We start from the raw sequence: 13,269 nt of genomic DNA, 5'->3' as shown, positions 1-13,269 counted from the left end.
TGGGGGGAGGGGCGACGTGGGCACACCACGTGCCTCGGGCTCCTCCTCTGTAAAAAGGAGCTCCTAGCGGAGAAGCTGGGCGCCCTGCCAGGCCTGGCCTAAGGGGGATGGGCTCCCGGGGCTGGGGCTGACGGGGCCGAAGGGTCTGTCCACCACGGATCAAGCACCCGTCGGGGCCCAAAAGGGAGCCAGGATCAAGCTGGAGGGGTCGGTGGGGACAGCTGAAGAGTTTGGGGGCTCGAGGGCGGCGGCTGAGGACAGACGGACGCCCTGCCAAGTCCCCGAGGAGCGCCCCCTCCGGGAGGCATGGGGGAGGCCGGCCCGGCTCAGTCCCCCAACCGGATCTCAGGGCAGCAGCTCCTCGGCGGTCCGCCCTGGGCACCCAGGATGGCTGCGCTGCTCTTTCCTCCGCAAGGCCCGCCCGCCTGTCCCTGGAAGGGGCGTCGTGGGCGGGCAGAGCCCTCCGAGGCCCAGAGGAGGCCCGTCCTTGAGTTCTGGTGGAGGTCCGGCCTCCTTTCCCCAGAGAAGGCCCGAGTCCCTGAGGCAGAAGGGAGCCCCGAGCCTGGGGGGCGGAGCCCCGGCTTCCATCCCAACCCCAGGCCTAGTGGGTCTTGGGCAGAAACAGGCGGCTGAGCCCCGGATCTGTGGGCCTGTTTGGACCGCGGGGATGCCCCAAGCGGCCGTCCTGGGAGGCGGTGGAAGCGCCTGCAGAGGCGTAGAAGGCCGAGGGGAGGGGGGCCGGGCTGTGCCGGAGGCGGCGCGCCCCTCCCCTCCCGGAGCCCAGGCTGCACTGCCCAGTCCTGCAGGGCTGGGGGGGGGGGGGGCACTTCCTACTACATGCCTCGAGGCCGCTCCGGCTCTTTCCTGCTCTTAGTCTGCAGCCACCAGGGCAGCTCAGGGCCCTGGTCAAGACGGTCCTCCCCTCCCCCCCCAGTGCCTAGGCTGGTGCCCAGCATCATGGGCTTCTCCCACCAAAGCCTCTTATCAGGGAGCGGCCCGGCCCACGCCCCGGCCCCCACCGCCTCCCAGCCCCAGAGAAGGGTGCTCGGCAGAGCCGGGGAAGGGGGGGCCCTTTAAAGCTTCAGCCGCCCGCTAATCCCCAGCATCCAGTTAGGCTGCGGGAAGCCAGCTCGGCGGGTGCCTGAGCCTCGCCTCGGAGGGCCCGAGCCCAGGAGACGGCCGGAGGGGCCTCCGGAGGGGCGCGGCTGGCGAGGCCCAGGTCAGTAACCCGGGGCCCTTCTCAAGGGGCAGCTTCTCCGAGCTTCGAGCGGGCCGCGGGGGACCCTGGGAAGGGTGTTTGAATCCCGCCTCCCCTCCCGGCCCAATAGCGGAGACCTCCGAGACTGGCAGAGATGCTTGAGAAATGGAATTTTTGTTCTTATTCTGAGCCCGGAGAGCCGCCCTGGGATAGGAAAAGAGGATCGGAGGCAGGACTGCTGGGCGTACAGCCGCCGAGCTCTCCTTTACCGCTAGGCCGTGGGAGCCGGGGCTTGGGGTCCCTTCCGGCTCTGGGGCCTCCCCTGCTTGGTGGTGCTGCTCTCTGGCCTTTCTTCTATCCTCTTCTTTCAAAAAAAAAAAAAAAAGAGGTTGAGGCAGCTGGGTGGCTCAGTGGATAGAGCCAGGCCTAGAGAAAGGAAGTCCTGGGTTCAAATCTGGCCTCAGACCCTTCCTAGCTAGGTGACCCTGGGCAAGTCATTTGACCCCCATGGCCTAGCCCTGACTGTTTTGTCTTAGAACCAATACACAGTATTGATTCTAAGACGGAAGGTAGACATTTATATATATGTATGTGTGTGTATTTATGGATATTTCATTTATGTAAATATACTATATAAATATATATTATGTTACTATATACATAAAACATAGGCCTCACTGGATCCCCAATCTTGCCCTGAGCCTTAGTTTGCACTTCTGTAAAATGGGCACAATAATCTTATTCCATATTGATGGGGCGGCTGTCAATGGAGCTACCACCAGGAGTTCTAATGGCCGGGACTAATATGGCTCCTGGGGAAAGGCTGAAGGGAGGTGGAGGCTGGCGTCACGGCGGATTGAAGACAGAGCTGGGAGCGGGAGGAAGCTGAGGAGCCCAGGGCTGGGGGCGGGGCTCTGGGGGACCTGACCCACCTGTCAGGAGGGTGGGCGGCGCCCCGGAGGCCCCAAGATGACCGCCACACGCCTCTCCACGGGAGCCTGGCCGGGAGACGAGGAGGTCTGAGGGGCCAACGCCTGCTCCTGCCCCGGCACCTACACGTGGAAGGAGAAGGCGCCAAAGGCCGGCTCTGCGGCGGCACCAGAGGAGAGAAGCCCTCAGCGGGGAGGGAAGCAGGATGGAGGGCTCCGGAGGCACTCGGGGCACGGGAGAGGCCATTGGAATCCGTTCTCGGCAGTGGTTGGAGATGGAGAGGCGGATCCGCCCCATCCCCTGCCTTCCCGGCCTCCAGCCCCAACTAGCTGTTCCCTCTCTTCTTCCCCCAGATCCCCCAGCCCACAGGTAGCTGAGCAAGTGCAGTAGTCACCCCCGCCCTGCTGGAAGCCCCACTTCCTTCACAGTCCCCAAAAGGATGCTGGCCCAGGAGGCAGCAGAGTGGCAACCTTTGAACCCCAGTGGGAACAAAGCAGCCGCCCTCCCTCCCTCCCTCCCTCCCTCCCTCCCTCGCTTCCTTCCTTCCTTCCTTCCTTCCTTCCTTCCTTCCTTCCTTCCTTCCTTCCTTCCTTCCTTCCTTCCTTCCTTCCTTCCTTCCTTCCTTCCTTCCTTCCTTCCTTCCTTCCTTCTTTCCCTGCCTCTTTCCTCCCTCCCTCGCTTCCTTCCTTCCTTCCTTCCTTCCTTCTTTCCCTGCCTCTTTCCTCCCTCCCTCCTTCCTTCCTCCCTCCCTCCCTCCTTCCTTCCCTTCCTTTCTTTCCTTCCTTCCTCCCTCCCTCACTTCCTCCCTCCTTCCCTCCCTCCCTCCCTCACTTCCTCCCTCCCTCCTTCCTTCTTTCTTTCCTCCCTCCCTTCTTCCCTTCTTTCCCTGCCTCCTTCCTCCCTTCTTTCCTCCCTCCCTCCTTCCTTCCTCTCTTCCCCTGCCCGCCCCCCCAGCCCAGAAGCAGCACATGGGCACAAACCCCGGATTCCTCTCTTTCGTTCTGGTCCCCATTTGGAAGGAAGTGGCTCGCAGACTTTGTGGCATTCTAGAAATAGGAACCGGTATCAAGAGTAGCCTGGACATGTGTGAGGTCCACAGAATAGTTGTAGAGGTAGGAGGAATGCCAGACTCCCTATCTAGGGCACCTCTCTCATTTTACAGATGAGGAAACTGAGGCCCAGGGACAGAGTGTGATTTGTTCCCCTGCAACCCTAAGGACGGTTCAGTTCTCCTGGTTTTGCCCTAAACACCTTTCTAGCCGCGGGAAACGTTCAGGGCTGAGAAAGCTGATTTGGGGAAGGGGATGCAGAGCAGAGACTGTCTTGGCCAATTCCCCTTTGATAGGTGGGGAGAATCAAGCCTAGAGAAGGGAAATGGCCTTGCCAGAGCCCCGTCTTAGGTGTGAGGTGGGATTTGAACCCCCTGCAGCAGGTCAGCCTCAGCCCAGGGCAGCCCCTTCTGCGTCTCTGCCCAGTCAGGTCTAACAGGGAAGGGGCCAGAGCGGGCCGGCAGTTCCCAGCTTTTTCAGTGCTTGGGGTGGTGATGGCTCCCCTCTTCTTCTGGGCCCCCCGGAGCTCTTCCCCCTCCTGCCCCAGTGCTGCTGACTCTGTGACGCCCTCTCGCCCACAGCCCCCAGCTGGCCAGCCGGTGATGGGGGCAGGCAGTCCCCCCGGGCGGCCCGGGCCGGCCCCCGACGGCGGCTGGGGCTGGGTGGTGTTGCTCAGCTGCTTCGTGGTGACGGGCTTCTCCTACGCCTTCCCCAAGGCGGTCAGCGTGTACTTCAAGGCGCTCATGCGAGACTTCCATGTGGGCTACAGCGACACGGCCTGGATCTCCTCCATCATGCTGGCCATGCTCTACGGCACAGGTGGGGGGGCCGGGGGCACCCCAACACTTCTAAACTCCCCCATCCAGTTTCCTCACCGTCTGGAGCCCTTCCCGGCTCTGCCAGGCCAGAGCTCGCCTCCTCTCCTTCCGTCCTCGTGGGGGAAGGACCCCCAACACTTACACCTGGACCCTTTCCTTGGTGACGTGAAGCAGCAAAGCGCGGAGGGGAGGAACGTGCCCGAGCCCCCCTCCGATGGCCCAAGCCCAGGGCTCTGCCCCAGATCCCTCCGTTCTCCTGGCGAGGCTGCGGCGGAGAGGAGCGCGCGGCCGCCTCCAGTGCGGAAGCGCCGGGTTCCAGTTCTGCCCCTCTCGCCCCGCAGGGCCCGTGTCCAGTATCCTGGTGAACCAGTTTGGCTGCCGCCCTGTGATGCTGGCAGGGGGCCTGCTGGCATCCTCCGGCATGATCCTGGCTTCCTTCACCACCAGCCTGGTGCAGCTCTACCTCACTGCCGGCGTGCTCACAGGTCAGACCCACAGCATACTGCAGGGGCTTAATAAATGCTGGCCTGCGCACACTGCAGTTCTCATGGTCCATGAACTCCATGCTGTCCCTGCCTCTCTCCTTTCTCCTGACCGCTGCGGCTGCCCTCTCCCGTGTCCCCAGGACTGCGCTGAGGTCAAGAATGGCTTCCCAGAGGCGCCCCTCGGTGGCCAGGCCTAGAGAGGCAAGGTCCTGGGTTCAAATCTGACCCCAGAAATGTACTGTGTAACCACAGGCAAATCTCAGTCCATACCCAGTACTGATTCTAAGATGGAAGGCAAGAGTTAAGTAAAATTTAAAAAGGACGAATTCTGAGGAAGGAGGGAAGGCAGTTAGATGTGGGGGGAGGGGGAGCCCCGAGTCTAAAGGGCTCCCAGAAAATTCACAGAATCAGAATCATGCAGCAAGCATTTATTATGCACCTACTGTGTGCCGAGCACAATGTTGGGTACAGCTATCCAAGAACGAAAACAAAGCCACAAAACCATGTCTTGTCCTCAAGCTTGCATGATATTGGTGGAGAAACATGTAGAGAGAGCAATAAATGTCAAATAGAGACCGAGTCGAGGCCAAGTCATTTCTGGAGAGAGAAAAAAATATAAAAGACACCAATCCTGGGGAGGGTGCCTAGCGGCCACAGGGGTCCCCATTGGATCGACCAGGAGGCGGTGGGAGGGGGAGCTTGGATGGAACTAGGAATCCCAGTGGGCACGGGACGGGCCACCAGAGGCCTCTGGGAGAGCCGCAGCCCCTGCGCCAGGGGCCCGGAGTCCTGCTCCCTGGATTGACCATGATTCCCCCCACCTCTGACCCCTCAGGCCTGGGCATGGCTCTCAACTTCCAGCCCTCCCTCATCATGCTGGGCCTGTACTTCGACCGCCGGAGGCCTCTGGCCAATGGGCTGGCCGCAGCTGGCAGTCCCGTCTTCCTGTCGGCCCTGTCTCCTCTGGGCCAGGTCCTGCTGGAGCACTTCGGCTGGCGAGGGGGCTTCCTCCTGATGGGGGGGCTGCTTCTCAACTGCTGCACCTGCGGGGCCGTCATGAGGCCCCTAGCAGGCGGCCCAGGGGCCCAGGGTGGGGCCGGGCCCCAGGAGGAAGCCAGGGAGATGCTGCCGCTGGAGCCGGGAAAGAAGCCCCCGGGGAGCCCCGGCAGGGGGCGCCGGCGGCAGAGAAGGCGGCTGCTGGACTTGTCCGTCTTCACTGAGCGGGGCTTTGTGGTCTATGCCATAGCCAAATTTATCCTAGTGCTCGGGCTGTTTGTGCCGACCATCATGCTGGTCAACTACGCCAAGGATGCCGGGGTGCCCGATGCCGAGGCCGCCTTCCTCCTGTCGGTGATCGGCTTTGTGGACATCGTGGCCCGGCCGGCCTGCGGGGCCCTGGCCGGGCTGAGCAGGGTCCGGCCCCACGTGGCCTATCTCTTCAGCCTGGCCATGCTGGCCAACGGGCTCACGGACCTCTGCAGTGCCCGGGCCCGCTCCTACCGTGCCTTGGTGGGCTTCTGTGTGGCCTTCGGTCTCTCTTATGGCATGGTGGGGGCCCTGCAGTTTGAAGTGCTCATGGCCACGGTGGGAGCCCGGAGATTCCCCAGTGCCATTGGCCTTGTGCTGCTGGTGGAGGCCGTGGCAGTGCTCATAGGACCCCCCTCGGCGGGTAGGTGGCCCCCATGGCGCCCGGGGGGACGTTCTGGGTGGGTCCTCGCTCCTGAGTGGGGGGGGGGGGGCCTCTGTACCTTCAGCCTCTGTCCTGTCCTGGCCAGGCTTCTCCTAAGGAGTGGGTTTAGTCTGGATGGGTTCAAATTCTAGCTGGGTGACCAGCAGGCCAGTTTGCTTCCTGGGTCCATTTCCACTTCTTTAAGAGAGGACGCCTTAGAGGGCCTCAGAATTCCCCTCCGACTCCACCAGAAGTCTGCCCTGTTTGGACTGCTCCGGCCCTGGCCGTCCGTACTCCTCTGTAAGACGAGGGGGCCCCTTTCTCTCTGGTGATGCCACTTCCTCCATGTCCCACTTCCTGCAGGGCGCCTGGTAGATGCCCTCAAGAATTACGAAATCATCTTCTATCTGGCTGGTTCTGAGGTTCTCCTGTCGGCGCTCTTCCTCTCAACGGCCACCTACTGCTGTCTGAGGAAGCCTCGCGGTCCAGGACTAGCCTCGGACCCTCACCCCGGAGCCAGGGACACGGAAGCTGAGAATGACGGCGACCTGGGCCCCCCAGCTGCTGCCATTGCTGCCGCCCAGAATTCTGAAAACCACGTGGCCCCAGAGGCAGAGCAGAGTGAGGAAAAGGAGGACGAGGAGGGGGAGGAAGAGAGAAAACCTGTCCTAGGAGGCTCTGTGGAGACTCTTGGCAAAGGAGGCTTCTAGCCTTGGTGGCTTTGGGGAGGGCAGAGATGCGTTGGTGGGACCTCACTGCCTGGACACTCTCATCCTGGGAGGGGGCTCTCACCCACCTTTCTAGGGATCTTCCAATGAGAGGGTGGGGAGAGCATCGCCGCAGCCTTCCTGTCCATTTTGTCCTCCGCTCGAGGTGGGAACGGGGGCCCTCCGAGTGAAGAAGGGCACCTGCCCACGTAACTCCTAGATTCTCTTACTTCGTGCTCTCTAGCCAGACCCCAGCAGGCCCCTGGTGCTAAGGTGGACCTGATCCCTTCTGTGGGCTCCAACCTGCTCTCCGACTTCTCTCCAGGCTTAGCTTATTGTCCATTTGTGGTCTCCATCCCAGATATAACCGAATGCGGTTTTCATCCACTTGGCGTTTCCTGTGTGGATTGCTAGGCTGATGGAATTATCAGAGCCCCGTGTTGATGAGAGAATCACGGAAACAGTACGGTCTGGGGCCAGCCCATTTCTCTAGCCACCAAGAAGTTCTCATCAGAATGAGATGATACGGGTGCTCAGGCTTGCCCTTTAGGCAGAGAAGTGGGTAGACCCTCACGAGGCAGGGCTCTTTGCTTAGCCTTCATAGCCTCCATAGTGAAGTGAAAGAGTATTTGTCAGAGGAAGGGGAAACCATTTTCTTTTCATGCCACACCCCAGGGCTCAAAAGAGCTCGATGGGATGGAAAGAAGCCTGGGCAAGCCAGTGCCTCCCCCAGCCTCAGTTGCATACGGTACTTGAGCTGAATGGGACTTCAGAATTAAGTTGGTCTAGCCCACAGCTGAACAGGAATGCTCTGCGGGGTCAATCGCCCTCCCTTCTCCTGGGCTACCTGAACCAGATGAAAATGTAATTGGGAAATATTTAACAAAATAAAAGTAAAGTAGAATACAGATGTCTGCATGTTTTTCTTCGTCAAGAGGCTGCCCGTAGGCATCCTTCTCTACGTTTCAGCGGTCCGTTCCTATTTGAGTTCCACCCCATTGGCCCGACAAATGGCCAGCCTGCCTCCAGTGACAAGGCCACATGCTTGCCAAATCAGTCCACTCCATTCTTGGCCACCTCTTCCATTAAGCCCAACAGGACGGATCTTGTCTCTTCTCCCTCTGAGAGCCTTTTGAGTACTTGAAGACAACTCTTTGTAAAAAATAGACTCGAATACAGGACTACAATCCCCACGAGCCTTTGCTCCACTTCCCCAGAATGCCTGGTAATCTCACCTGGGCCGAGATGGAGAAGGTATTTAAGCTGATTCGAAGGCTTTTGAGGCTCGCGCTCTCTCTCTCTTGGCTCTTTTTGGACTTCCGTTTTGGAGCAGGCGGTCTCTTGCGTGATGTGAGGTTATTTTGTCCAGGCCTCTGGCCTAGACACATGTTTCTTACTTGTATATTCTTTAATCTTTATCCTTTAATAAACCTCTAAAAAATATAATACTTCTTGCAGAGAGAAACTAATTTCTACCTGCCTTACCTGTCTCAGTCTCCCCTAAATTTTAATCTTTACATCTTCCCTGACAAACAGAAAAATGGCTTCCAAGAGCTCCTGAAGGGCACAATCTCCCCACCTCTCCACCATCCTTCTACATGCACTGGGAGGTGGAAGTGACAACTGGCTTCAAATCTCACTTATGACCCTCACTGACTCTGGGCAGATCACTTCCCAGCCGAGCCTCAAGTTTCCTTCTCTATATAATGGGGTGCTCCTCCCTGTGGGGCCTCTTTGGAGGCTCAGATAAATGAACAAGGCTTGTTAAAGCACGCGGCAGACCTCAAGGGGCCCAGGCAGGCATTGTCCTCACCAAAACGTGGTGCCCACCATTGAATGCAATTCTCCAGCTATGAGGCGCTCTATCTCCTATCTCGAGTTCTGGATGCTCCATCCCCTCAAGGCTTTCACCCACACACTGGAGCAGTTAAAAGAGCCCAGTTCTTGCGGGCAGAGGACCTGGCTGCAAATCCCACTTCTGAAGAGGTCCATTGGACGGCCTTCAGGCAAATCTCGGATCTTCCCTGAAGCAATCCCATTCCTGGGATTGATAAATGGGCAAAAGATGTGAAGACGGTGTTCAGAGGAAGAAAACCAAACTGTCGCTAGCTACGTACCAGGATCACTAACAGAAATCAGGATATTATAGCAAAAAGGGAAACGGCAAATGCTGAAGGGGCTGTGGGGAAACAGGCATATTAGACACCTGTTATTGGAGCCGCCATCCTGGAAGGCGATTTTGAACCTTTTGAGCCTTAAGAGAAAAGGACCCATATTCATAGCGTGTTCACAGCAGCAGTCCGTTAGCAGTGGTAAACTGGCCCTGAGGGGGGACTGGCTGAACAAGAGGTGGTACAGGACTGAGATGGAACACTACTGTGTCAGAAGAAATGAGGAGCAGGAGGATGTCAGAAAAACCTGGAAGACTTGTCTGAACTGATGCAGAGCGAAGTGAGCAGGACCAGCACAATGTCTATAAAGGCAGAAACATTGTTAACAAGAATAACAGAACTCTGAACCATCAATGAAGTGCCCACTACGGAGCCAACCATCATTTCAAAAGACTCACGACAAACCTAATAAAGGGATGATGGATTCAGCATGCAGAGACATTTTTATTTGGGATGTGGTCAATGTGGGAATTTGTTTTGCTTCAATATACACATTTGTAACAAGGGTTTTTTGTCATTCTTGCTTCCTCAATGGGAGTAAGAAGGTGGATTTTCCTTCTAAAATTAACATTTAACTTAAGAGGCAATTAGATTAAATGGTCCCAAGGTCCCTCTGACTTCTAGATTTAAGATGCTGTGAAATCACTGGCTGTCTAACATCTGCCTAGTGTGCTTGATTTTTTTTTCTTCTCCTAAAACCCTTACCTTCCGTTTTGGAATCAATACTGTGTACTGGTTCCAAGACAGAAGAGTGGTAAGGGCTGGGCAATGGGGGTTAGGTGACTTGCCCAGGGTCACACAGCTAGGAAGTGTCTGAGGCCAGATTAGAGCCCAGGACCTCCCATCTCTGAGTCTGACTCTCAATCCATTGAGCCACCCAGCTGCCCTTGGTTGATTTTTTTAAACCCAAGCTCAAGATTTTACATTTGTGGCTATTAAATTTCAACTGATTAGGATTTAGTTCGTTTTTCTAGTCTTCAGTGGTTTTTTTTGAAGCTATCATCCGGAATATTAGCCACTGAAAGGTTAAGCACATCATTTTATTATAAACAAAATAGGGAACTAAGGTCCACCAATGGAGACACCTCTGCAGGTTGATATCCAACCATGAGTGATTAAAAATTGGGTCCAATCATTCAACCCCTTCTGAATTCACTTACCTAATTATATGATCATCTGGCCTTCTCTGCTAACTCCAAACCCAGGGTTCTCTGCCCAACAGCATGCTTCTCCCATCTCCAGGGCTCTTTTTATCAAACCTTTATCTACTGGGATTGTTGGTGGGGTTCGGAGATAGAGGCTATACGGGGATCAGCAACTGAAGGGTCCTAATTAGAGGAGCAGTCAGGGTTACTTGTTCCCATTAGATTTGAACGGGATGGCTCGGCTTAGCCTGTGCTCCCTCCTCCTGTTCTAACCTGGAAAGCATCCAAGGGCCCTCCCAGGTCTGGAGCCCAAGTCTGGGTCCTAGTTCTCTCTTATGCACCGGCCAGGCCAGAAACCATAAAGCTGTAGTGAGGAGAATCTGGGAGTCCTACCCCCTGGGTCTGATTCCCAGCTTTGCTCACTACTAGCTGAGGGGGCCACGGCAAGTCCTTTAGCATCTGGGCTTGCTGCCTTCTCTATGAAATGATGGCATTCGAAAAGATGGTCTAAACCAGGGTTGGAGAACCTTTTCTGAGTTCAAGTGCCCAGAGGGCAAATTCAGGCAGCCCCAAAGAAAGAGGAGGGAGGAAGTGCTTGCTTGGGGTGGCTGGACAGAGGGGTGGGGCCTGCGCAAAATGTGCTCGGGGACTGGGAAGACCAGGACAGAGCAGGCTCTGCATGCGTGCCGCATCTTCACCACCAGTATAAATTGGATCATAAGACCACAGACGTAGAGTTGGGACCTCAGAGATCATCTAGTCTGAGCCCCCGACAGGGGGATTTCACAGATAAAAATACTGAGGCCCAGAAAGTTCAGGTGACTTGCCTACGGTCAGAGAGAGGAAGTGGCACAATAATCAGATTCCGGTCCCAGGACTCCCAGGCCAGTGGGAAAGCTCAGCACTTTGCTAAGATCCCTCCTCAACAGAAATCCCATGAGCCATTTTGGGCCTGGGGGATTGTGGGTTACAAGTGAGGAGATTGGGAAAGACTCACTGTTGTTTTCTTTGAAAAAGGAAGGTCCCAGAAACAAACTGCAAGATACACATGTGATGGGAAATGACAAATCTGAATTTGGAGAAGCATGGAAAAAACTCGTGTTATGGACTGATGCAGTGAAGCAAACAGAACCAGGAAGAGAACAGAAAACCCAACAACTGTTACAAGTTGAGGTAGACTGATAGACTGAACTTGACACATGGGACTCCAAAATAAAGAAATTCAATAACTCAGTGTTCAATTAACCTGAAAACATACATCACTTAGGAAAGAACTCCCTATTTGATAAAAATTGCTAAGAAAACTGAAAAGTAATCTGGCAGAAATTGGGCTCAGACCAAAATCCCACACTATCATCTCTCATATGTTAAAGAAACATTTGACCTTACTATTAAAAAGAGCATGTTAGAAGGGAAACAGATCATGTACTTCTCACAAGTACAGAGGGATGTGTTTTTAACCAAACGAGATACTGGAAGTTACAAAAGACAAAGTAGATAACGGATTTAAAACTGAAAAGCTTCTGGAAACACAAAACTAAGGTACTTAGGATCAAGAAGAAAGCCACAGAATAGGAAAACAACCAAAACATTTTGCATCCAATTTTTGCAATAAGGATTTTGTACCCAAGATATGTAATGAATATTGTGTGCATGTGTATAAAACCAAAAGCCATCCCACAAAAGTAATCAGAGGTGTGAATAGTTCTCAAAAAATTGCCAATTCCCAAGAACCACATGAAAGAAGGCTCCAAATTACTAAGAAAAAAGCAAATCAAAATAGTCCTGAAGTTTTTCCGCATACCTAGAAAATCGGCAAAGACTATGGAAAACCAGAATAGTCCGAACTAGAGAGTATGGGAAGCTAAGCACACTACATTGTTGGTGGAGCTATGAAGAAGTACAGACATTTTGGGAAATAATTTGGAATTATGCAACTAAAAATGCCTAAAATGTCCACCCCCTAATAAAAATGACCATCCTACCCAAACTTATTTATCTATTTAGTGCCATACCCATTGAACTACCAAAATACTTCTTCACTGATTTAGAAAAAACCATAACAAAGTTCATTTGGAAGAACAAAAGATCAAGGATATCCAGGGAAATAATGAAAAAAAACACATATGATGGGGGCCTTGCAGTCCCAGACCTCAAACTATATTACAAAGCAGCAGTCATCAAAACAATTTGGTACTGGCTAAGAAACAGAAAGGAAGATCAGTGGAATAGACTGGGGGAAAACGACCTCAGCAAGACAGTATACGATAAACCCAAAGATCCCAGCTTTTGGGACAAAAATCCACTATTCGATAAAAACTGCTGGGAAAATTGGAAGACAGTGTGGGAGAGACTAGGAATAGATCAACACCTCACACCCTACACCAAGATAAATTCAAAATGGGTGAGTGACTTAAACATAAAGAAGGAAACCATAAGTAAATTGGGTAAACACAGAATAGTATACATGTCAGACCTTTGGGAGGGGAAAGGCTTTAAAACCAAGCAAGATATAGAAAGAATCACAAAATGTAAAATAAATAATTTTGACTACATCAAACTAAAAAGCTTTTGTACAAACAAAACCAATATAACTAAAATCAGAAGGGAAACAACAAATTGGGAAAAAATCTTCATAGAAACCTCTGACAAAGGTTTAATTACTCATATTTATAATGAGCTAAATCAATTGTACAAAAAATCAAGCCATTCTCCAATTGATAAATGGGCAAGGGAAATGGATAGGCAGTTCTCAGATAAAGAAATCAAAACTATTAACAAGCACATGAAGAAGTGTTCCACATCTCTTATAATCAGAGAGATGCAAATCAAAACAACTCTGAGGTATCACCTCACACCTAGCAGATTGGCTAACATAACAGCAGAGGAAAGTAATGAATGCTGGAGGGGATGTGGCAAAGTAGGGACATTAATTCATTGCTGGTGGAGTTGTGAACTGATCCAACCATTCTGGAGGGCAATTTGGAACTATGCCCAAAGGGCGACAAAAGAATATCTACCCTTTGACCCAGCCATAGCACTGCTGGGTCTGTACCCCAAAGAGATAATGGACACAAAGACTTGTACAAAAATATTC

At 53.8% G+C, this 13,269-nt stretch overlaps 1 protein-coding gene across 1 annotated transcript; it reads left to right on the top strand.

The window, feature by feature from the left end:
* Nucleotides 1-3,106: 3,106 nt before the first annotated feature.
* Nucleotides 3,107-7,760, top strand: SLC16A8 (solute carrier family 16 member 8). Its single transcript, XM_016427320.2, has 4 exons — nt 3,107-3,996; nt 4,337-4,480; nt 5,316-6,149; nt 6,513-7,760. Exons 1-4 carry the CDS (start codon nt 3,672-3,674, stop codon nt 6,857-6,859), a joined length of 1,650 nt encoding a protein of 549 aa, XP_016282806.2. The 5' UTR covers nt 3,107-3,671; the 3' UTR covers nt 6,860-7,760.
* Nucleotides 7,761-13,269: the final 5,509 nt, after the last annotated feature.

Source organism: Monodelphis domestica, chromosome 5 (genome assembly GCF_027887165.1).
Source record: "Monodelphis domestica isolate mMonDom1 chromosome 5, mMonDom1.pri, whole genome shotgun sequence".
Lineage (NCBI taxonomy): Eukaryota > Metazoa > Chordata > Mammalia > Didelphimorphia > Didelphidae > Monodelphis > Monodelphis domestica.
The sequence above is the reverse complement of the archived record's forward strand: the minus strand, read 5'-3'. Positions and strand labels throughout refer to the sequence as shown.

Coding starts and splice junctions, on each gene's coding strand:
- SLC16A8 (XM_016427320.2), top strand. CDS start 3,672: ATGGCTCCCCTCTTCTTCTGGGCCCCCCGGAGCTCTTCCCCCTCCTGC. Junction 3,997..4,336: donor GGCCATGCTCTACGGCACAG/GTGGGGGGGCCG, acceptor CTCGCCCCGCAG/GGCCCGTGTCCAGTATCCTG. Junction 6,150..6,512: donor CATAGGACCCCCCTCGGCGG/GTAGGTGGCCCC, acceptor CACTTCCTGCAG/GGCGCCTGGTAGATGCCCTC.